The following is a 20,960-nucleotide window of genomic DNA, read 5'->3' on the forward strand; positions in this document are numbered from 1 at the left end:
GCATCGCCAGATTTCCATCAATCCTTGAATTTTCAGCCTCTTCAAGCAGGCACACCACCGACAACCAGCGGGAGCCCATTGATAGCCGCCACTATGAGGTATGCCAGAATCTTTACATGATCCCTTTCTTTTGCAGCTCTCCCTAACATTTAGCATAGCTCTCCCCTTCGCGACCATCCCGCATCTGCCAATGTCGGCTCTGCCCCGCGATCAGGCCGCAAGCGCTCTCGCCCTGATGGTGATGATGTTTCCACGCCTGGAGGACTGAGCTCTAGCCCGTTGCCATCATCTCCACCTGGGCCTTTTAATATTGCCCATGGAGTCGACGAGGATGAAGAGATCGAAGAGGAGGCGGAGATTCAGGACGACATTGACGACATTGACGAGATGGCCGATGACGACGTTGACCTGTTCCGTGAAGGCTTCGAGGCCGATTACAGAGACAGAGAGAATGACATCTACGAAGGTGCAGGACTAGATGATGAGGGCGATTACGATTCCATGGACCTGGGCGAGAGACGACGACTGGAGGCTCAGCTCAACCGGCGAGACAGAGAAGTTGCTCGCCGGCAGAGGATTCCAGCCGCATATCTTCCCGGAGATGACGATGACGGCGACATTGACCTAACGGCACAGCCTCGCAGACGGAGACATCACTACGATGAGGATCCAGATGATGCCATGGATGCCGACATTATGGACGAGGAGCTTTCCCTAGAAGCTCTCGGTGATGTCAAGGCCTCCAATCTAACAGAGTGGGTGTCTCAGCCACCAGTCCAGCGAACCATCAAGCGAGAGTTCAAGGCCTTCCTGACATCCTATATTGATGCATCTGGATCCTCCGTTTATGGCAATCGTATTCGCACGCTCGGTGAGGTCAACGCAGAGTCGTTGGAGGTCTCTTACGAGCATCTGGCTGAAAGCAAGGCCATCCTTGCTTACTTCCTGGCTAACGCCCCTGCTGAGATGCTCAAGCTATTTGACCAAGTAGCCATGGATGTTGTGCTGCTTCACTACCCCGATTACGAGCGGATTCATTCCGAAATCCATGTTCGCATCTTCGACCTACCCGTTCACTACACACTTCGACAACTGCGCCAGTCGCACCTCAACTGCCTTGTGCGTGTCAGTGGAGTTGTCACGCGCCGAAGCGGTGTTTTCCCCCAGCTGAAATATGTTAAATTCGACTGTGGCAAGTGTGGCGAGACGCTGGGTCCTTTCCAACAGGAGTCTCATGTTGAGGTCAAGGTTACGTTCTGCCAGAGTTGCCAGTCTCGTGGGCCCTTTACTTTGAACTCTGAGAAGACAGTGTACCGAAACTATCAGAGACTTACGCTACAGGAGTCTCCTGGCACTGTTCCCGCTGGACGTCTTCCTCGCCACCGAGAAGTCATCCTGCTGTGGGATCTTATTGACAAGGCCAAGCCTGGTGAAGAAATTGAGGTTACGGGTATTTACCGAAACAACTACGATGCTCAACTAAATAACCGCAACGGTTTCCCCGTCTTTGCAACCATTCTTGAGGCCAACAATGTCGTCAAATCCCACGATCAACTTGCTGGATTCCGCTTGACCGAAGAGGATGAGCAGGAGATTCGCAAGCTGGCCCGTGATCCCAACATCGTTGACCGAATTGTCAACTCCATTGCTCCTAGCATTTATGGACACACGGATATCAAGACTGCAGTTGCTCTATCTCTGTTTGGTGGCGTTGCCAAGACTGGTAGAGGAGCCCATCACGTTCGTGGTGACATTAATGTGCTCCTTCTCGGCGACCCCGGAACGGCCAAGTCCCAAGTCCTCAAGTACGTTGAGAAAACAGCACACAGAGCCGTGTTTGCGACTGGTCAGGGAGCCAGTGCTGTCGGTCTGACGGCTAGTGTCCGTCGAGACCCCTTGACAAGTGAATGGACCCTCGAAGGCGGTGCTCTTGTCTTGGCCGATAGGGGCACGTGCCTTATTGACGAATTCGACAAGATGAACGACCAAGACAGAACCTCAATTCACGAAGCCATGGAACAGCAAACTATCTCCATCTCCAAGGCAGGTATTGTGACAACCTTGCAAGCCCGCTGCGGTATCATTGCTGCGGCCAACCCGCTGGGAGGTCGTTACAACTCAATGATTCCATTCTCTGCCAACGTGGAGCTGACAGAGCCCATCCTGTCGCGTTTTGACATCCTGTGTGTCGTACGAGATTTGGTAGAACCGTCTGAGGATGAGCGGCTGGCGAGATTTATCGTTGGTTCTCACGGACGAAGCCATCCCCTGTCACAGGCCCGCCCAGAGGGAAATGCCACTACCCAAGACACCGCAATGGATACCCAGCAGACAAGCGCATCTAGAGGCCAGCGGGATGGGGAGATTTCCCAGGAACTTTTGCGCAAATACATCTTGTACGCTCGAGAACGCTGCAGCCCCAAGCTCTATCACATGGATGAGGACAAAGTAGCCCGCTTGTTTGCAGACATGCGAAGAGAATCTCTTGCCACAGGCGCCTATCCAATCACTGTAAGTTTGCTCCCATCCTGGTCTGAGAGTCATACGTCTCTAGCCCTGTAACGTGATACTAATGCAAGATGCTCTTAGGTCCGCCACCTTGAAGCCATCATTCGAATCAGCGAAGCGTTCTGCAGAATGCGTCTTTCCGAGTACTGCTCAGCGCAAGATATTGACCGCGCCATTGCGGTGACGGTGGAGAGTTTTGTTGGCAGCCAAAAGGTCAGCTGCAAGAAGGCCCTGGCACGCGCCTTTGCCAAGTACACGCTGGCTCGGCCAGGTGCCAAGAAGGGGGCGAATGGATCACAGAGGCGACCAGAAGCTGTGATGGCTTAATAAATTTGACCAAGGATATGACGGCGGTTGGCATGATACTGGGGACTAGGGGATCTATGGATGTTTTGTTTTTAAAAAGACGATGATTATGCCATGGGCTAGAATACTGAGGGCGTTTGGAATTGACTCAAGTAGCATATGATCAAAACAAGTTATGACTTTTACAATGCTGGGTTCTCACATTCACGAGGCGCTGCAGAGCACTTTATGTGAGCAACCATGACATATTGACACGAATAAATACATGTGTCTCTGCTGATTCACAAGTTTAGTTCATCCCTCCATGTACTTTCGAGAATATCTATTTAGCAAGTGTGGCTGCAGACATTGGCGGGTTGCTATATTTCTTGTAAGCACGACCTGACCGGAATGAATCTGAAGCTATTCATAGAGACTGGCACCGGCACAGCAAGTGCTGCGGTTTGAGTCAGCCTGGCAAGCATTGTAGCCAAAAACCCTAAACTGCAGGTGTCAGCTATATGGTAGCATTCCAACTCGGCAGTTGAAGCCAAAATCTTACGCAGCATTAGCGAGGCAGCCTATTCATTGTATTTGCTTCGTTGTGTTGTGAGTGTCATAGACTATATGCATGAACTAGGCTGATTATCTATCGCCTATTACGTCTATTTTTCTTTAATCCTGGCTCCGAAGCCAGCCTGTTGCAATGAAGTTATTCCCAACCTGGAACCTGGCTCCAAGTATTCATTATGGTCAGGCTTGTGAAACTAACAATTACCCGATTGATATCTGCCTCACCGCTGTATGATGCATATCTTGACAGTTAGGTCTTAGCAAGACTCACAATAACCGCCAGATCATGATTGGTACTGTCTCCCTCAACTACCTCCTTCACCACAACTACAGGAACTGACTTGAACAGCTCTTGATGATGATGTCTAAAATAAACTAGAGCAACAGGCGTCTACCCAAAGTATAAGTCCATCAGCTGACGAGATTGGAGGCTACGCCTGGGTAGGAACGGTCTGTCGCAAGTAACTCCCACGGCCCAATCTACGGCGGCATAGGCTATCTCGTTCTATCATTTGTATTGATACTGAGTCTATAACATGGGCTACAAAAAGCACACTTGGCTGGAGCTCCCAACCGCCGCCAAATTTCCACGTATTCACACGGGTCTGCAGTTACAGGGAAGGGCGTAAGTCTAAGTTTCTGCTCCTTGTTTGGTTCCGACGTAGCCTTGAACCACTGCGTCAAAATTGCCAGATCTGAACAGACAATGGCGACATTCCATCGGTGAGTTTTTATGCATTGCTGACATGTTTACAGAATGAAGAAGGTGAAACAACTATAAAAAGAACGGCCCACCTGCCTTCTATTTCTATAAGGAACCTATTATCCATATTCCGTACAATAATAGAGCGTCAAGATAGAGTGTCAGATAGCGGAGTTTTAGATCTAACGCTAGTAAGTTCTGGAAGCGGGCGCAAGAAAAATTGCGCTGCCCATCGCATACAAATTATTATTATATACGGAGTACACATTACAGTATAGTGGCAGACAGACGGCGTTTTCTTTCCACCGCATGCGGCGTAATTAATGGCCCGACGACGTGTTACAGCTTTAGCAAAGTCAGATGTAATCCTAAGCCAGTCAACCAGTATACTTGGGTATGTCAGACTGGCGAAGGGCATTACAGCAGATTAGAGTAGCATTAAAAGGAGCCTGGTGCTGTTCTTTGGCACTAATCAGGGCCAATGAAGATTACATTAATAATAGGTTCTCAAATGCACAGCAAAATGCAGATTTGCCTAACTGGTAAACAAAAGGTGAGCATTAGTAAGTAAATTACCGTAGAGCTCACTCGAAGAATGAAATGCAAGGGAGCCAAGTGTTGATTCTTGACTAAGATTCCTCGGAAAAGGAATTGCTGCTCCAGATCAACCCAACAAGCTACAGAATCGAGTGGGCAAATTCTGGTCCAAGAAGACGCTGTCCATCACCGGTATTTAACTGGAAGAGGTGCTTGGTCCGTATCCCTGAACCTAGTCGACGTGAAATTCCGTATTGCAATGGGAATAGCGATATTTCCCATCCTTGACAGCTTTGCTAGCGCGACACAGTAAGATGCTTCATTAGGAAGGTTGGTTTAGCGAGTTTGAGCCTGGTTGTAACAGTCTTTAAATATATATCGTCTCTATCCCACTCTACTTTAAATTCCTATTGTCTATTTATCGAGGCTCATCACGCACATAAACACCGCTCAATTCTTATCAATCGCGCAAGTATGACGTTGTCACTCCGTGCCCTGGGTTCTGCTGCTCTTTTGGCGATTACAGCCTCTTGCAAACAGCTCGTCCTCAACGTGGGTTTGCCTTAACCCTTCTTATTGAACATATATTAAGCTGCCGATAGTTCGATGATATCGCTATATCAAACGACCATGGCTGTGCTAATTCGACCCTTGACGCGACAATTGTCTACCATGTAAGTTGTCTTTAACTTTGCTTACTGTTCAGACTACAGCTGATGGGTTCTAGGAAATAGCAGTTTCGAACTCGTTTTTCACAGCTTCAGTTTTTAACGCTACTAAAACTGCAGCTTGCAGCTATGTAATAAGTAAGCAAGTGAGCTTAGCCTTGTTCGGCCGTGCAACCTCGCCTTCCAACGTTTTATTTATCAGCTCAGAGCTGGAAGCCCAGATTATCTCTGGTATAAATTCAGCCTTGGTAAACGAAGCTTCGTTTGATATATGGCCCGTCTTCACAGAGGCCGAGGTAAATAAGACGTGAACATTCAAGGTCAAAACTTTGCTAACGTACTTCGAAGCTCAATTCAAAAAATGTAAACGTCACCATTAGCACCTTGCAGTCTGATTTTGGCAACGTCGATATTAGAAATGACTTTAAATTCCACACTGCAACAGATGGATGGGGTCCCTACCATATCAGCACTACCTCAAATGGCGTCAACTACCAATTCCTTGAGGTTTCAGCAGTGATCCCCACCGGGACTCTGCCGGGACAAGTTCGACTCCCCTCCTTTTTTGTCGACAGCCTCGTCTTGGAGAGTACAGATTAAAAGCTCTGTCAATAGTCAATTTCAAGTCAAACAATGGCGAAATGCGTTTGGCAAATGTCAACGTATAGTGTTGAGGATATAATTGTGAAGATGCTAGCTAATTTATAAAGTGCTTCTAAAAAACTTTGTGATCAAATGTTAGCTATATTTAGGAAATAAGCCTACACCTTGGTTCTCAGCTTTGATCCTGCTTTGGCAATCCTTGCGGCGAGAGCCATCAGTGCTCCAAGAAGAATGCACGATGCAGCAAACATTTGCGCCCCTAAATAGCTACCGTTTTGTCTCTCTATTATAGCGCCGCAGATTGCAGGGCCCGTGAGTGTTGAGAAACTAACAAAGCCAAGAATCATTCCAACTCGTGTTCCTGTTCTACTGGGATCGGGAGTCATGGTTGTGGCGACAGCTGGGAAGAGTGCTTGCAAGGATGCGGCAATCAGACCGTAGACAATGGCGAATGCGTATAGCCCGGCAGTTGATGATACTGCCGCCCAGCAGAATACCAGCAAGCTGGCAGCGAAGCTCATTGGAATTAACATATTGAGCATTCCGGCCCATTTGTCAGCCACGATCGTCGGCAGGACGCGCCCAACAATGCCAACACCATTGAGAACCATGAGTAAATCGATGGGCTCCTTGGTCCCGATCTTGTCTCGAGAAAAGGTTCCGAGATAGAAAAATGCGAAATAGAGGCCCCAGAAGTTAAGAAACATGCTTAGGGAGAAGAATAGGAATGGCACGTCACTGAAGGCCGATGTGTCTGTCCATCCCCCTGTTTTGCGTGGTGGGAGACGAGGCTTGAACCAAATCAAGCAAGGGATATAAGTTGCGAGCATAATGAAGCCCATAATTCGTAGGGTCCAAGGAAACCCGAAATTGTGGTGGAATATGAGCTGGTTTATCAAGACGGGATACACAAGCCCACCCACAGCGGCGCCAGCAGCAGAAAGGCCGACGGCAAAGGCTCGATATTTATTAAAGTACTGGGAGAGAACAGCTATTGCTGGGCAAAACGTCAAGCCGTTGCCGATACCAAGGCAAACAGACTGCGCTAGGAATATCTGCCAGTAAGCCGTGCAGAGCGACGTCATGAAGATGCCCAAGAGTTGTAGGAGCACCCCGCATGTAAATGTGATTCGAAAATACCCAAGGTCCGTCAGACGCCCTGCGAAAGCGCCAATGGAGAAGAGGAAGAAGACCTGGACACTGCCTATCCAGGAGATTGAAGACTGAGATTGCCCAAGAGTCTGAGTGTAATACTCTTGAAAGACGCCATAGCCGTTTGCTACGCCCCAGGTATTGAAGAAGATGATGTGCATGAGCAGAACATGTATCCACGCCGTGAAGCCGCCGTCGGGAGGATCATTGGGCTTATTTTCGAGTTCTTGGCTGCCCGGAGCCGACTGATCTGTATCATATGACACATTTGCATCAGGTTCTACTGCTTTCTTTTCGATGTCCATTATTTGATAATGACTGAGACTGGTAGTTGTGCTCTGATCAACTTCCGTATACATCATCTTCGTGCTAATATGGGCGACGCAGTGTAGAGGTAGGCATGCTGTGTATGCACACAACAAAACCAAGCTTCTTTCCAACCGGAAAATGAGTGAGATGCAAGTTTTTCATTTTTTATAAAGCAATGGAAAATCTCTTTCCATACCGCCATCTTATTAATTGTCAAGAGCAAAACTCCGCCCCGACGATACCCTCTATCCGCTTTATGCGTGATACCCGTTATTTACCGTTATTCCCGCCAACGCTATTTCTCATCTAGTAGGTCCCCGTAAATCAGCCCGGCTCTCGCAAACAGAACCTCGTTCAATGTCTCTTGGTAAATCTATTTCAGTGTCTGAACACAACCAGGGAAAGGTAATCTAAATTAAAAAATTGTCCACCTTACATAATTTTCTTGTGCCAGTTGATTCCTCGCAGGGCTGAAGCTGGAAGTTGTGGCGTTATGGCTCGACTAGAGGGGCGCAAGCGATCAAAGCTCGCATGCCAGACGTGTCGCGACCTCAAGCGGAGGTGTGATGGCGCTCATCCGTGTGGAACATGCGTTCGATTCGAGTATCATTGCAATTATCAGGTGCTTAGAAGAAGAAGAGAACCGGATCGTAACCCGGGGCCGACCGGAGATCCGGCACCGGTACCGGGCCAAGTACCGGCGCCGCCGCCGCCAAGTTTGAAGCCTTCTGGTGACGATATTGTATCATCGACGGCGAGTTCGCATGCTCAGGCGCGCTCAGTGGAGGCAAATTCATGCCCGGCATTTGTTAGGACGATGGCTCTGCGACTCGACCCAAAAAGAAACCCTAGGATGCATAGCTTTGCCTGGAATGCCTTTCTTGGATCACGAGGTACTTCATCTGCTCCGGCAGTCCAGTCGATTACGGACGTGGTGTCCCAAACGAGATTACAAAATCTGACAGCCACGTATTTCCAAAAAGTCGATCCAGTCTATGGATTTCTCGATCGTGAGCAAGTCTTCCAGCGTATACAGCAAAGATGGGCCTCTCGAAATTTCACTCAAGTGCAAGATGCCGTGTTGTGCGGTATCGCCGCCCTGGGATGTTTGTTCTCGCAGATACATGCTGACGCGGCTGAAGTTGCGTTGGTGGAGTTGGCAAGAATCTTGCTTGAGAAGACTTTATCAACCCCTCCGACCGCCGATAGCATCACTGCATGGCTGCTCCGCGTTGTCTACCTTAGGGTTGTAGACACGCATTACGCTGCTTGGATGGCGAGCTGTACCGTGATGCACATGATAGATGCTGCTGGATTCAATATCGATGCCCCCGAGGAAGCTATCATTCCATCTCCTCACCAAGAGGTTAGCCAAGATATAAGAAAGAGGATGGTGGCTATTGCACAGCATCTCAACATATGGATGTCGTTTGACATGGGACTCACCCGTGTTGCTCTACCTAATGCAACCACACCAATACCTTTGGCGAGAGAAGGCGACTTTACCGTCGAGCTAATAGAGTTGCTTCCATTCTCAATAGAACTGGATCCCCAAAGAAAACCCACAGCATTTGAACTGGAATACGCGCTCCAAGTGGTGCTGGGCCGCATCCACTCTAGCCCTCCATCAGTTCTTGCTCAATGCAACTTGGCGCTCTGTCTGTGTCGCCGGCTGCGGTCAATGGACGTTGCTTTGACGGATTCTGTACTCCAGCAGCTACTCATGCTCACGTCAAATGGGATTCGGGCTGCCCAAACAGTATTAGCTGCTCGCTCTCCTTGGCATCAGATGACCTATGTGCCTTTTCAGATTGTCTGTGTATTACTCGCTATAGATACGGTTTCCTCCATCTCTCAGCTGCGGGATGCAATGCAGTGCCTTCAAGACGTATGCGCCGTCTATAACACGGAGGCGACACAGGAGGCGCTGAAAACAGCTCGCTCACTGGTGCTTCTACACCAGAGAGGCAAAGAGATGTTCGCTTCGGCTTTAAGCGAGATATTGAAGAGTCGCCCGATGAGTCCTATTGGAGATGTAACAGACAGTTGTCCTGTACTGGATGATGCACCTGGCATGAATAATTTCACGGATCAATTTTTTGGCCTCCAATATAACGATATAGATCAACTTTTGAGCGCCGATTTCTTCTGGAATATTACCAGCAATAGGTTTTAAAATGCAGCACATGTATTTTTCTGCATCGGGCCTGCAATTCACGCGGTCTCTATGACAAGGTCATGACAAAGTCCAGTTTTCTCATAATTGTACCTATGCTATTAACACTCTGTAATATTAATAACAAAGAAATATTGTTTATTTCATAAATTTTGTCTGGCCTCTCATCTTGGCCGAGTCCAAACTGTGCACTTAGCTCTGTAACTGAAACTTGTAGCCGAGAATCATGAAGTTGATCTTCCTCGATTTGTCCTTGATGTGCGATCTAAGTTCATTCGTTAGCAGAAACTTAGGCCTATCACATCTCTCCAATTCCAAGAGCGAGATTCGGATAGGCTTTAATACCGTAGAGTGAAACAGACCCATATCTAAGGAAGTCAGTGCAATCCACAAACTGTCATTTCTATACATCTTTCGCTGAGGAATAGAACTTGCTCATTTGAGCTCTGGGAAAACCTAAATATCGAGGTCAAAACAACCAATAGCCTGCAAGCTGCCATGGACTGAATCTTTTTATGACTGTGTATTTATTGATCCAGTGTGTTACATTTATAACATATGATACATCATCTGTACATAAAACTTTGACATGTCTCAACAGTAGTAACCGTGGCAAACTACTGAATCTCACTGAGCTCTTTCTTGATACTCTCCCGTAGACTCAGTTTATCCTGAAGTCCCAATAAATCGGCATCATTCTTCCCAGTGTTGACGGGGTCTTTAGAGTCATCCGACAAGAATGTATACTGGACATAAGGGACCATAGAGTTGTAGTAGTCACCTTTTGCCACACTTTCAGTTGCCGCCTTTATCAAGTCGCTGCCCTTCATATTGGTAATTTGGAACTTGGAACCAGACTCTTCTTCAAAAATCTTCAAAACTTCATTTTGAGTGGTGGCGAAGGAGAATACTGACAGATACTTGTTTGCAGTCTCTTCGGGCTTCCTCAAGATGGCGGCAACAGTTTCTCCTATAAAGGAGACGTGTGTTGCTGCGTATGGCTTATTGCCAGAGTCAACAATGGTTCCAGTCTTTTCTTTGGCATTAATTCCAAGTAGAAATTGTGTCTTTATGCCCTGTTTTACTTGTAAGTTGAACATGTACTGCATGCGGTAGATGTTCGGAGTCTTACCCAGTCAAAGAACAACCCAACCGCCAAGCCAGTCCAACTAAACCAAGGGTTTTTCTTGACAACTTCGGAAAGATAATCGGTTACGTTGAGTTTGTTGGCCAGAATCCAACCGAGACTCGTTTCTTCGGTGCGCCGCGTATCGATGCCGAACTCTGATGGAATAAATCGCCGGACCTTGGCGGCGATAGCAGCATCAATGATTGTTCTCTGGTCTCCAAGCGCTGCTGGTGAGATTGTAGAAACGAGAGCATCATGGCCTTGAAGAATATTTTCAACCGCTTCTTTCGAGGTTATATCAACTCTGTTTACGCTGACTCCATCGGCAAAGGTCGCTTGCGACTCGAGCCGAGTAATAGCAGTGACCTCAAACCCGGCAGCCAAAAGTCCATTAATGACATGAGGCCCAAGGTTTCCAGAGCCCTATTATCTAGTCATTAGCCTGACTGAGAAGTTGTGAGAGTGAGGACATATTTAGACTTGATGAACTTACACCCAACACCGCGACCTTTCTGATAGCCGCCATGTTTGTGTCGATCGTAACAATAGTGTTTCCTCAGATAGCTTAGGGAGTTTATTTACTGTGGGTGCTTAACTCGTTTGCTGTTCGTCAGGATGTGGTGCGCCAAACGTAGGTTATCCCATGACTTTATATATTCCTGAGATGCCTGATATATTAATCACATTTAGACGTAACTTAGCGATTCGTATGCAAGTGACGAACGGCTTGCTGCTGATGAAGCATTGCGGAATTACAGGTTACCAACTCCATAGCTACTATGCCAATACGAGCACGGAATGGTACGATATTATGCCTCCTGTCTTCGTTGGCCAAGGACCAACGCACTGGATCCCAATCCTTTATGTCAGAAACATTGTGATGTTGGTAAGAACGAATACACTTTAGTTGATGAAAGGTGGGTACAGGATGAGTAAACGCCCCTATCTAGCCTCAACATTACGCGGTTTGCGCCGGGCTTTTAGCGTTGGTATCGGAGCATGGCGGTCAGCGGATGATAAATCACCGCAATTACCGCAGTATACCGCAAACACGTTGGCTGTGATTCAATATTCCTCGTTGCAACAATGGAACATCAGCAGCCAGTGGCCCTCATTGCCTGCTTTCCCTGCCGCCACAGCAAAAGACGCTGCGATAAATCTCTACCAACATGTCAGCTTTGCATCCGCAAGGGAGTGGATTGTTGCTACCCTAAGCGTCGAGCCCAGAAATATATTGTTCTGCCGGAGAGCAATGGAGTGACAAAAGACACTGTACCGACAGGGAATGATTCATCGATAAACAGAGCAGGTGGTAGCAACCGCTCGAGTGAGTGGGATCAACAATCGCCGTTGGAAGTTTCATATGCCACACCCAGTGTCATCCAATCATTTGGCACGGCTACAGCTATTCAGTTCATCGCACCCAGCATTTTCCGCGAAGCTTTTTTGGAGATTCCGCGTATCAACATCGCGATTCCCAGCGAGGTTGCTGCCCACACAGGAGAATTCGACCAAATTCGCGATATATCTGCTACATTCTTCTCACAAGTTGTCATATGGACTCCCGTTATCTTTCGAAAGAATTTCTTCAACATTGCCCTCAATCCATTGTCCCCCCGACGGACTGAAGGTATTCTACTCTCGTTATGTATGAAGCTGTACTGCACACCAGCCGCCCAAGATCACAGAGATGGGAGAACAGCGCTCTATAAGGCAACAAAACAATTCTACTGTGAAGTAGAAGCTGCTGGAATCATGTCCGTCTGTATTTTGCAATCAGCTATTTTGATTGCCATCTATGAGATCGGACACGCAATCTATCCTGCTGCCTACTTGACTGTTGGAGCATGTGCCAGGTATGGCATTGCGCTGGGCTTAGATAAGCTGCTTGTGGATTTGACTGGAGAAAATAACGCGGGGAGACCTTGGATGGAAGTAGAAGAGATGAGGAGAGTTTGGTGGGGGATTCTAATATTAGATCGGTATGTTTCTCAATGTACATTTGGCAGAGTGAGCGCTCACTTTCTCCGTACGATGATCCGCTTACCGGAGAGATAGATTCCTGAACCTTACCAACCCATTGAGAGGCCTGACCACGAAAGATCCGGAGTATGATGATTATCTTCCAGTAGATGACTGGACATTTTTAAATGCGGTGAGAGCCTCTCTTCCTAGGCCGACAATGGATGACATTGCTAATGGCCTCAACCCTTTTCAGACTGCAAAGCCTCAAGATAATCTCAAAATATCTGCTGCTTTCAATCTTAAAATGGGCGTGTTTACAAGATTAGCACAAGCAACTTATTTGGTAAACCAGGCTCTCAAGTTTGTGTCGTCCCTTCCGCCGCCTAGTGACTCAGATACAGTCGATATTGGGAAGGATACAGCGCAACTACGACGCACAATTTGGGCATTGATCTCTGTAACCAAGACAGAGTTTGACGCTCATGATCTTGCAACTTGCTGTCAAACTGCGATCTCATATTGGTATGTTCTGCTATTTGGAGAAGACTATGATAAGTTCTGACCGATGTTTAGTGCTATATTGTTACTTCAAGATTGCCATTGGCGGCGAGTGCGTATCTCTTCAACTGAAGACGCTTATAAACACATGTTTGCAGAATCGGAATGTGTTTTGCAAAACTTGGCTCTACTGGCAATCTGTCTTCGTAAAGACGCGGAAGAAGGAAAGAGCCTAGGTGAGGAGTTTCCAGTGTTTCTCATGCAAATAGTCTATCAGGGAGCCTTGACCACAATTGAAATGGGTCAAGGGAGCCCGAATGAAGAAATCCAGGAAAGAGTGGCACAATATAAGTGGCTGCTCCAGCACTTACAGTCCAGATGGCGGGTAGCAGGTAAGTTTACATGCAACACAACTTAACATTCCGAACGCTAATACTGTTGGTATAGGTATATATCTGTCCATTTTGCAATCAAAAGAAGCAATAATGGCGTCTATTGCTTAAAATCGGCCGTACTTTGTTGTGACTTCAGGATTTTGAGTATTGCATATACTATTGATCCAAGCATGAGCCTGTATTAGCATTGAATATACATACCCATCTCATCAAAACTGCTTTGGTCAAGTGAGATGAGCCCGTATGCGTAAGGTGATAAATTTCGTCCTAAGTATGGGCTCTTTGTGTAATAGCATACCCTCGATTGTACAAGGATATACAATAAGAAGCGGATATATAATAAATTGTCATAGTGAAAACAATCCTTAGTTTAGAAGACTTGGTGAAGTTTGTATCACGTTTATTTGCCTTGGGGGATCCGTAATAAGTTACCCTTCTAATGTATTCAAGCGCATGCATTCCCTGCAATGGCTTCATGCTTGTATTATTTACCGAATAACGCACTTGACCAAACCATAACACTTGAATCTCCGTGTTTTTTTGTCTAGTGGTATGCTTTCTTCCGCGGAGATGGCCAGTTTACAGATTTTCGTCATCTGCCAAGATTGGGTCATTTCATGCATAGCCTACTCGATATCGAACCACCAACTACATAGCCTACCAACGGGTTGAAAGTCTATCACATATATAGTTTTCTTCAGAAATAAGTGTATCAAAGGAACAATACAATATATTGCAATCTCCGAGCTTCCTACTTCGCCTCAGAACGACATTCTTGTCTACTGCAAAATGCCATCCTATCTCATCACTGGTGCTAGCCGGGGACTTGGTCTAGGTTTTGCTGTAGAGCTGGTAAGTACCTTTATGTAGAACTTGGCCTAGTTATAATTGACAATATTGACTGTATGATAGCTCAAGGAGCCAGATAGCTTTGTCGTTGTGACTGCTAGGGATCTCAATCGTTCGAAAGCCTTGCACGACCTCAAAGCCAGGCACCCAAGCCGTGTTCACCTTATTCAACTCGATGTTTTTAGTGAAGAAAGCATAAACGAAGCTGTGAAAGAAGCAACCAGTTTGCTGCCCAATGGACTGGATAATCTTATTAGCAATGCTGGCATTGGTGGTGATCCGTTCAGTTCTTGGGAAACATTGTAAGGCTCAAATCTCTTTCATAGTGCAATACTAACCTCAGACAGGGACATTGACATAACGATGCAAGAGGTGGCATTCAGTATAAAAACTCATATCTTGGTCATTCGATCTTTTCATCCTCTCGTTCTTAAAAGCCAACAAAAGAAGGTCCTTGTGCTTTCATCAGTCTTGGGGTCAATTGAACTGGCGCCATCGCTTTCTGTGTCGAATGGCTATTCGATTGCGAGAGCTGCCCTTAATATGTAAGTTATGATGCAGGCCTAAAATGAGTTCGATTGCTGAGATGAGTAGGGCTATTCGAAAGTGGAGTGGTGTAATGACAGATGGTGTTATCATGACTCTTCTTCACCCTGGTACGTACCGCTTAACATAGTTGACCTTAAGCTCAGATGTTGATATGCTTTAGGGTACGTGGGAGAAACGAATATTGGAAGTCCACTTTTAGATTTCATGAAGCAGAATGCGCCGCATATCCCAGTCATCACTGTCGAGCAATCCGCCGTAGGGAGCATGAAGGTATTAAAGGGACTTGCACACAAAGATCATGGAGCATTCTACAGCTACGATGGAACAAAGCTGCCATTTTAGACTTAAGATGGCCATTATTGTTGATAATGTGTCATATCATGTATATTATGTAAAATATCATGTATTATATATCATTTTGTCTTTTCCACAGATCAGAACTTTGGGGTCGACTACACGCACTCTTAGCTGCATATGAAACACCTGATGCTAAGCCTGAAGATCATCACAGCGTGGGTACTTCGTACATGTAGTTATAGGGGGAAATGGTCACGTAAATATATATTGTGCCGTCATGTCCACAGTAAGTCTGAATTGTTTATTCATGTTCTCAATTATGAGGTCACCATGAAAAGCGTATGTAGTATTACTGCTGCCTCGATACTAGGTATAATTCAACTAGCGTTTCTCTACCTGTGCATGGGAAGTGTTGGACTGTGAGTGACGAGGGTGACGGCGCATGATGCGGCTATTGTTGCGATTACTGATGACCCGACGGCTGTATATGTAAGTCATCGCCGGAGACAATGTAGCATCGACGTAACCTTTCAGCATACCATGAGGTGCATTTTGCTCATGTCTGTCTGTAGGCCACTCAACGTGTCAATCGAGAAGCCGCGCTGACCAACAAAATGCGTGAGTACCACTGGTGCAAAATTTCCACAGGCATGGGCATCGGTCCCTTGTCACTTTCTACCTTGCAGTGGCTAGGGAAAAGACAGCTCTTTAGAGTCAGTCGCGCCACTTGAGCATCGTGGTCAACAACGGCGCCAATGGCGAACAAACCATCTGCGGGCCGTCCACCCTGTTCGCGAGGAGAGTCGCCAGCGCGGACTAAAATTTCACTCGGCGTGCGATCAACAACTTCAAAGTGGTCTGTCACAACTGTTCCGACGTCATACGTTGAGGCGGCGAGTTGGTCTCGCGTCCATAGCTGCGAGGACGTCTCGGGGCCGTACCATTTACGATGCAAGTACTGTCGTTGTATCGCATAGCCTGTTCATTTGTTAGCACGGGGCTATACTAATACGAGAGCTGAAAACGCTGGTGAGGGGTGCTGAGTAAAAAAAAAAAAGACTCACCCCAGCCATGCCACACGCCACGGCAGAGCTCCAAGGCTAAATCTCCCTCCTTTTGTAGCAATTCTGGACGTATGCGACTCAGAGGTATGGTCTTGACGCAGATGTCGTTGGTAGCTGCGTTTTGATGCGGATTATACTTCTTGTACGAGCTGGAGCTGTACAGCGCGTCACTGAGAGGAATCGGTGTGATGATGCTTGTTGCCAGGTGGAGATAGCCTAGCGCTGCAGCTGTGCCAACAGTCACTCCAGCGGCGGCCTTGCGGATGATGCCCATGATGTGAAGCGGTCGAAGCTCAGGATGTAAAGATATCGAATAACGAGCCTGTTGTTGTAGCGCCGGGCTGAATGGCTGACTGCACACGGGTGTTGAAGAGAAGAACAAAAGAATATGGACACATTTGAATTTTCGCTGCCCTGTGATTCACACACTTCGTGTACCGCAATCTCTTAGCGTTGTTATCATCAGCCTTGGCCCACCAAAGCTTGGCACTTGGAAATTATTGGTTGATTTGAAGGCTTCCGACATTGATTGAGAGTATCAACGTATCATTCACATCTGCCATCTACTGAAATCTACACCGGAGTCAACCACCAAAACTACTTATAAATACATGTATTTAGAACTTGTGCGAGTCACCTACATTCTGCCTTGAGAGATGCTATCCAGTATATCATGTGCCCTCGGGATTTCTATGATAGATGCATCATTATACCAGATAAAAACATATCTGAAATTAAGTACTGAGAATCAAATTGGTCCGAAAGGTAGTGTTGATCCTGCCACATCTCGATGTTATGGCGGGCGATGCTTTCGAAAAGGCTAGAGGCTGTGCAAAGCAGAAGCTTTACAATACGCAGCGTCGGAAGGTTGCATGGTGACTTGAATGGAAGGGCATCATAGGTAGCTGAGAAAAAGAAGACATGGTAAATCAAGTAATCTCTAACCCTGTTTGGCTTCATATTTGTTATCCCAGGATGTGAATGTGATAATATTTGACTACTTCTTTTACGGGACGCACGGTTAAAGCTTGACATCTACAAAATTTGATGAGCCACATCAGACCTCTTCACCATAAAGCTCAAGCCATTTGCTGCACAAGAGGCTGAATCAGACTTTTGGTTTTCCGTTCATATTGAATATTTCATCAAGAGAAAACATGACAATTTTTTTTTCTAAGCTAGGTATACATAATGCCCAGTAGTCTTGCCAGAAGCTTTGCTTCTATAACGGAGGAATATAGCTGTTTTAAGAGATGTTTCCGAGATTATGTTGCAAAAAAGTGGACTGAATAGTAATGTGACGTTTATAATGAATATGGCCTTTTACAGTACAGATCTAGACATTCGGATGGGATATCAAATGCTCCAATATAGCAAACACAGAGCTGGCCAGTATATTTCGTAGTCTTGATCTCTAATCGATCAAGAAGGACCGAGAAAATCCTTCAAAAACCTCTGTATAGTCACCCTCGGCTACAAGCCGTTACTGCAGGGGGCTTGGTACAAGTACAGGAAAGCAAATATCATGATGGAAAGCCTACTAAACTCAGGTTATGCAGTTTCGGGGTGAAGCCGACATCAAGTTATCAAATGGCTGGTGATTCGGGTTCATAGCCCTAGCTGTGATTCTAGGGGTATCACATCTTCCGGTTCGTAGAACGATTGATTCGAAAATATCACGCTTCAATTAGAATGGTCAACTTGGTAATAAAAGACCCCACCATTCTTAGTCTTCACTCTCTGTCAGGTGCCAAACAAAGGGCCCCGTTGCTAGCATTTTAGCTCAACCTGAGTCAACCATCGCATCGGAATGTCTAATATCATGCTTGTATACTTGAACAGGTAGCTTGTCTACGTCGTACAAGTTATAGTAATAGTACTAGTACGTTATACGGAGTAGAGCCAGCCAATAATGCAGAGGGCAGTTGACTTCAAGCTACGCTGCCCCCTCCGCCACAGGCAGTGGCTCTTGGTGTGCTCCAGATACTCCAAATTCAACCACCACTCCAGCCTTCGTTTGCCCCAGGCACAAAAAAATCCGGTGATACGGGGCGCTCCGTGCTCTAACAAAAGATCCGGCTAGGATTGCCACGCGCAGCCTTAGTGCCCGAAAGCTTGACCGACGAATATTTTTTTCCGGCCAACGGGGAGCAAACTGCCCACCGAATATCGGATAGTCTGTGCCGTAGCGTCGTGCTACCATGTTGCTAACCTTCAGTCTTCAGCCACTAGTGCCACTTCCATACCAGCAAGAGTTTGCCCCTGATACAGATAACTTGAGTCCCAAGTTTGATGATAGATAGCCAGAGGGGATTCATTTCATATAGCAAGGCAGGGGAACAGTGGTTAAAGCTGTCGGAAAATGGTTAGACATTTAAGGGATGGCCGATTTGTTACGAGTTCGAGATGTTATTTCACATTCCTCATCTGATCAACAGTAAGAAATTAACAATACACGATACGTGCTACGAAATACTGTGCTGGCCTTCATATCGTGTCTCCACCCCGCATTACCAATGACTAGTGTACGTAATTTGCGTTCTACATTCTCCAGATGGGGCAAGAATCGGGTTTGGTGAGCCGACCGCCTCCAGCAACCAGACCTTCTAACTACGGGAAAGGCAACATGGTTCAGGCTTTGGGTAGCGCACCAAAGATAAGCCTACTTCGTACGACCTTTTGGGTCGCGTGAGATGGTGTACAAAGAGTGCCGCTAAAAAAAAAATTGGTTGAGCAGGGGTATCGCTTCGGGGACTTGTCTTATCTGAAGAGGAAAAAAATGGAATGTTAAAAGCAACTGCTCCGCACTGACTCAAATCCCATCAGGAGGGGAAAAAAAGGTGCACTCTTACATCTTCCTCCTAGGCTTTCAAGCCAGATTTTCAAAAATGGATTACGACCCTGAGAGCGGCCATAGGGCTGCTGGCCATCCTGCCCACGAGAAGGATGTTACGGCTATCGTATCTGACGATACCTCCGGACAGTCGGTCCCTGGCGAGCGAGGGAGTGGTTTGTTGTTTCGGTTGCGCCAAATGGAGGCCCAGATGGATAGGAAGCTTGGCATTGAATCCGAAGCCATCAATCGCAAACAGGAAGAAGACAAAAAACCGGTTCCATGGATAGAGCAGTTGACGATGGCTTTACTATGGGCGAGCGGAACGATGAACACATCTTGCTTTGCAACAGGCTTTCTGGGCGCAGAGTTTGGACTAAGCCTGAAACAAGCCATTCTTGTCACAATCTTTGCCTCGATTCTTGGCGGCGCTGTCACCGGCTACTGTGCAACTTTTGGAGCCGCGACTGGCTTACGACAGATCAGTGTGAGCCGCTATAGCTTTGGCTGGTGGCCTAACAAACTCATTGCGCTACTCAATAGTATCCAGCAGATGGGTTGGGCGGCTGTATCATGTATCACAGGCGGCCTCGCCTTGACTGCTGTGTCTGACGGCCATGTTTCGCTGATCCTTGGTATCGTCATTTTGGCTGTGGTGGCACTAGCCATCTCCTTCATTGGATTGAACGCTATTCTGATCTACGAACGATATGCCTGGATCATCTTTTTCGTCATCTTCATGATTATCTTCGGCGAGACTGGCCGCTTTGCAGACAATACTTCACCACCGACTGCTACAGGTGCCACCCTTAGTGGCGCTATTCTCAGTTTGCTGGCCATCGTGTACGGTTCCAGTGCCTCTTGGTGTACCATGGTTAGTGACTACTATGTTCACTACCCGGCTAATGTCAGCCGCGTCAAAGTCTTTTTGATGACTTCCCTTGGAATTGCGATCCCTACGTCGATTGGCATGGTTGCTGGTTGCGTTGTTGCCTCAGCGCTCAATACGAAGCCCGAATGGAGCGATGCATATGACCAAGGACTGGGGTATCTAATACAGACAATGTTGTATCCGCGAGGATTCGCAAAGTTTTTACTTACTCTGCTCGTTCTATCGGGCATTAACACCAATGTTATCAGTATTTACAGCGCTGCTATTTCGTTTCAGCAGCTCTCACGACCTTTTGCTCAAATCCCCCGATTCATTTGGACGATTTTCTGCTTTCTCTGCATTCTTGCTTTAGCTCTCGGCGGCCGAGAGCAGTTAAATGCCTACTTGCAGAACTTCTTGAGTCTTCTTGGATACTGGTGCACTAGCTACGCTGTTATCTTATTCCAAGAGCATTACATCTTTCGAAAAGGCAATTTCAACAACTACGATCTTGATGGCTGGAATGATCCCGAAAGACTACCCCTCGGTATCGGCGCTTCGGTTGCATTTGGCCTTGGAATTGTCTCCTGGGTCATGGGCATGGATGAGACGTGGTACATTGGGCCTCTTGCGAAAACCATCGGCGATTACGGCGGTGACGTTGCCAACGAGTTTACGTTTGTGGTAACGGCGTTGACTTACGTACCGGCCAGATATCTGGAATTAAAGTTCTTCGGCCGGTAAAGAAACTGGCATGTATATACGATAGCGTTGCGTTTTTATATTGAAAGGTCCATCACTTGAAAAGGCACGAAAAATTTGTAGGCACGATGCACTGTTGCCAAATCGTCCGAGTAAAGATAATGCATTCTCAAATGATGATTTCACATCCTTTCACCCGGCGAGGTAGATTGGCAAGGCATATCGATGGACAACATATTAAAAAAAAAAAATACTATATTTCATAATTGAATAGTGTTCTAGATTTAACCTTGG

At 46.7% G+C, this 20,960-nt stretch overlaps 9 protein-coding genes across 9 annotated transcripts; 6 read left to right on the plus strand and 3 right to left on the minus strand.

Annotated features, from left to right (window-relative positions):
* Positions 1-183: 183 nt before the first annotated feature.
* TRIVIDRAFT_76856 (uncharacterized protein) lies at positions 184-2,999 on the plus strand (the record flags this gene model as incomplete). The annotated part of the gene is made up of 2 exons (XM_014102861.1): positions 184-2,511; positions 2,590-2,999. The coding sequence occupies 2 exons, from the start codon at positions 388-390 to the stop codon at positions 2,833-2,835; spliced, it is 2,370 nt and encodes a 789-aa protein (XP_013958336.1).
* Positions 3,000-3,902: 903 nt separating this feature from the next.
* On the plus strand, positions 3,903-5,874 carry TRIVIDRAFT_200439 (uncharacterized protein; the record flags this gene model as incomplete). The annotated part of the gene is made up of 9 exons (XM_014102862.1): positions 3,903-3,991; positions 4,060-4,089; positions 4,415-4,463; positions 4,599-4,632; positions 4,753-4,915; positions 5,080-5,158; positions 5,209-5,280; positions 5,334-5,412; positions 5,720-5,874. 9 exons carry the CDS (start codon positions 3,903-3,905, stop codon positions 5,872-5,874), a joined length of 750 nt encoding a protein of 249 aa, XP_013958337.1.
* Positions 5,875-6,035: 161 nt separating this feature from the next.
* TRIVIDRAFT_67765 (uncharacterized protein) lies at positions 6,036-7,334 on the minus strand (the record flags this gene model as incomplete). Its single annotated transcript, XM_014102863.1, has 1 exon — positions 6,036-7,334. The coding sequence occupies one exon, from the start codon at positions 7,332-7,334 to the stop codon at positions 6,036-6,038; it is 1,299 nt and encodes a 432-aa protein (XP_013958338.1).
* A 497-nt stretch (positions 7,335-7,831) lies between these two features.
* TRIVIDRAFT_45894 (uncharacterized protein) lies at positions 7,832-9,514 on the plus strand (the record flags this gene model as incomplete). Its single annotated transcript, XM_014102864.1, has 1 exon — positions 7,832-9,514. The coding sequence occupies one exon, from the start codon at positions 7,832-7,834 to the stop codon at positions 9,512-9,514; it is 1,683 nt and encodes a 560-aa protein (XP_013958339.1).
* Positions 9,515-10,131: 617 nt separating this feature from the next.
* TRIVIDRAFT_45370 (uncharacterized protein) lies at positions 10,132-11,169 on the minus strand (the record flags this gene model as incomplete). The annotated part of the gene is made up of 3 exons (XM_014102865.1): positions 10,132-10,590; positions 10,647-11,066; positions 11,137-11,169. The coding sequence occupies 3 exons, from the start codon at positions 11,167-11,169 to the stop codon at positions 10,132-10,134; spliced, it is 912 nt and encodes a 303-aa protein (XP_013958340.1).
* Positions 11,170-11,642: 473 nt separating this feature from the next.
* On the plus strand, positions 11,643-13,609 carry TRIVIDRAFT_190976 (uncharacterized protein; the record flags this gene model as incomplete). Its single annotated transcript, XM_014102866.1, has 6 exons — positions 11,643-11,648; positions 11,745-12,625; positions 12,702-12,798; positions 12,862-13,130; positions 13,182-13,498; positions 13,554-13,609. The coding sequence occupies 6 exons, from the start codon at positions 11,643-11,645 to the stop codon at positions 13,607-13,609; spliced, it is 1,626 nt and encodes a 541-aa protein (XP_013958341.1).
* A 681-nt stretch (positions 13,610-14,290) lies between these two features.
* On the plus strand, positions 14,291-15,241 carry TRIVIDRAFT_221388 (uncharacterized protein; the record flags this gene model as incomplete). Its single annotated transcript, XM_014102867.1, has 5 exons — positions 14,291-14,353; positions 14,414-14,652; positions 14,698-14,895; positions 14,945-15,006; positions 15,060-15,241. 5 exons carry the CDS (start codon positions 14,291-14,293, stop codon positions 15,239-15,241), a joined length of 744 nt encoding a protein of 247 aa, XP_013958342.1.
* A 532-nt stretch (positions 15,242-15,773) lies between these two features.
* Positions 15,774-16,534, minus strand: TRIVIDRAFT_67770 (uncharacterized protein; the record flags this gene model as incomplete). The annotated part of the gene is made up of 2 exons (XM_014102868.1): positions 15,774-16,174; positions 16,261-16,534. The coding sequence occupies 2 exons, from the start codon at positions 16,532-16,534 to the stop codon at positions 15,774-15,776; spliced, it is 675 nt and encodes a 224-aa protein (XP_013958343.1).
* A 2,614-nt stretch (positions 16,535-19,148) lies between these two features.
* Positions 19,149-20,708, plus strand: TRIVIDRAFT_200446 (uncharacterized protein; the record flags this gene model as incomplete). The annotated part of the gene is made up of 1 exon (XM_014102869.1): positions 19,149-20,708. One exon carries the CDS (start codon positions 19,149-19,151, stop codon positions 20,706-20,708), a length of 1,560 nt encoding a protein of 519 aa, XP_013958344.1.
* Positions 20,709-20,960: the final 252 nt, after the last annotated feature.

This window comes from Trichoderma virens (assembly GCF_000170995.1).
Source record: "Trichoderma virens Gv29-8 chromosome Unknown TRIVIscaffold_5, whole genome shotgun sequence".
Taxonomy (NCBI): Eukaryota; Fungi; Ascomycota; class Sordariomycetes; order Hypocreales; family Hypocreaceae; genus Trichoderma; species Trichoderma virens.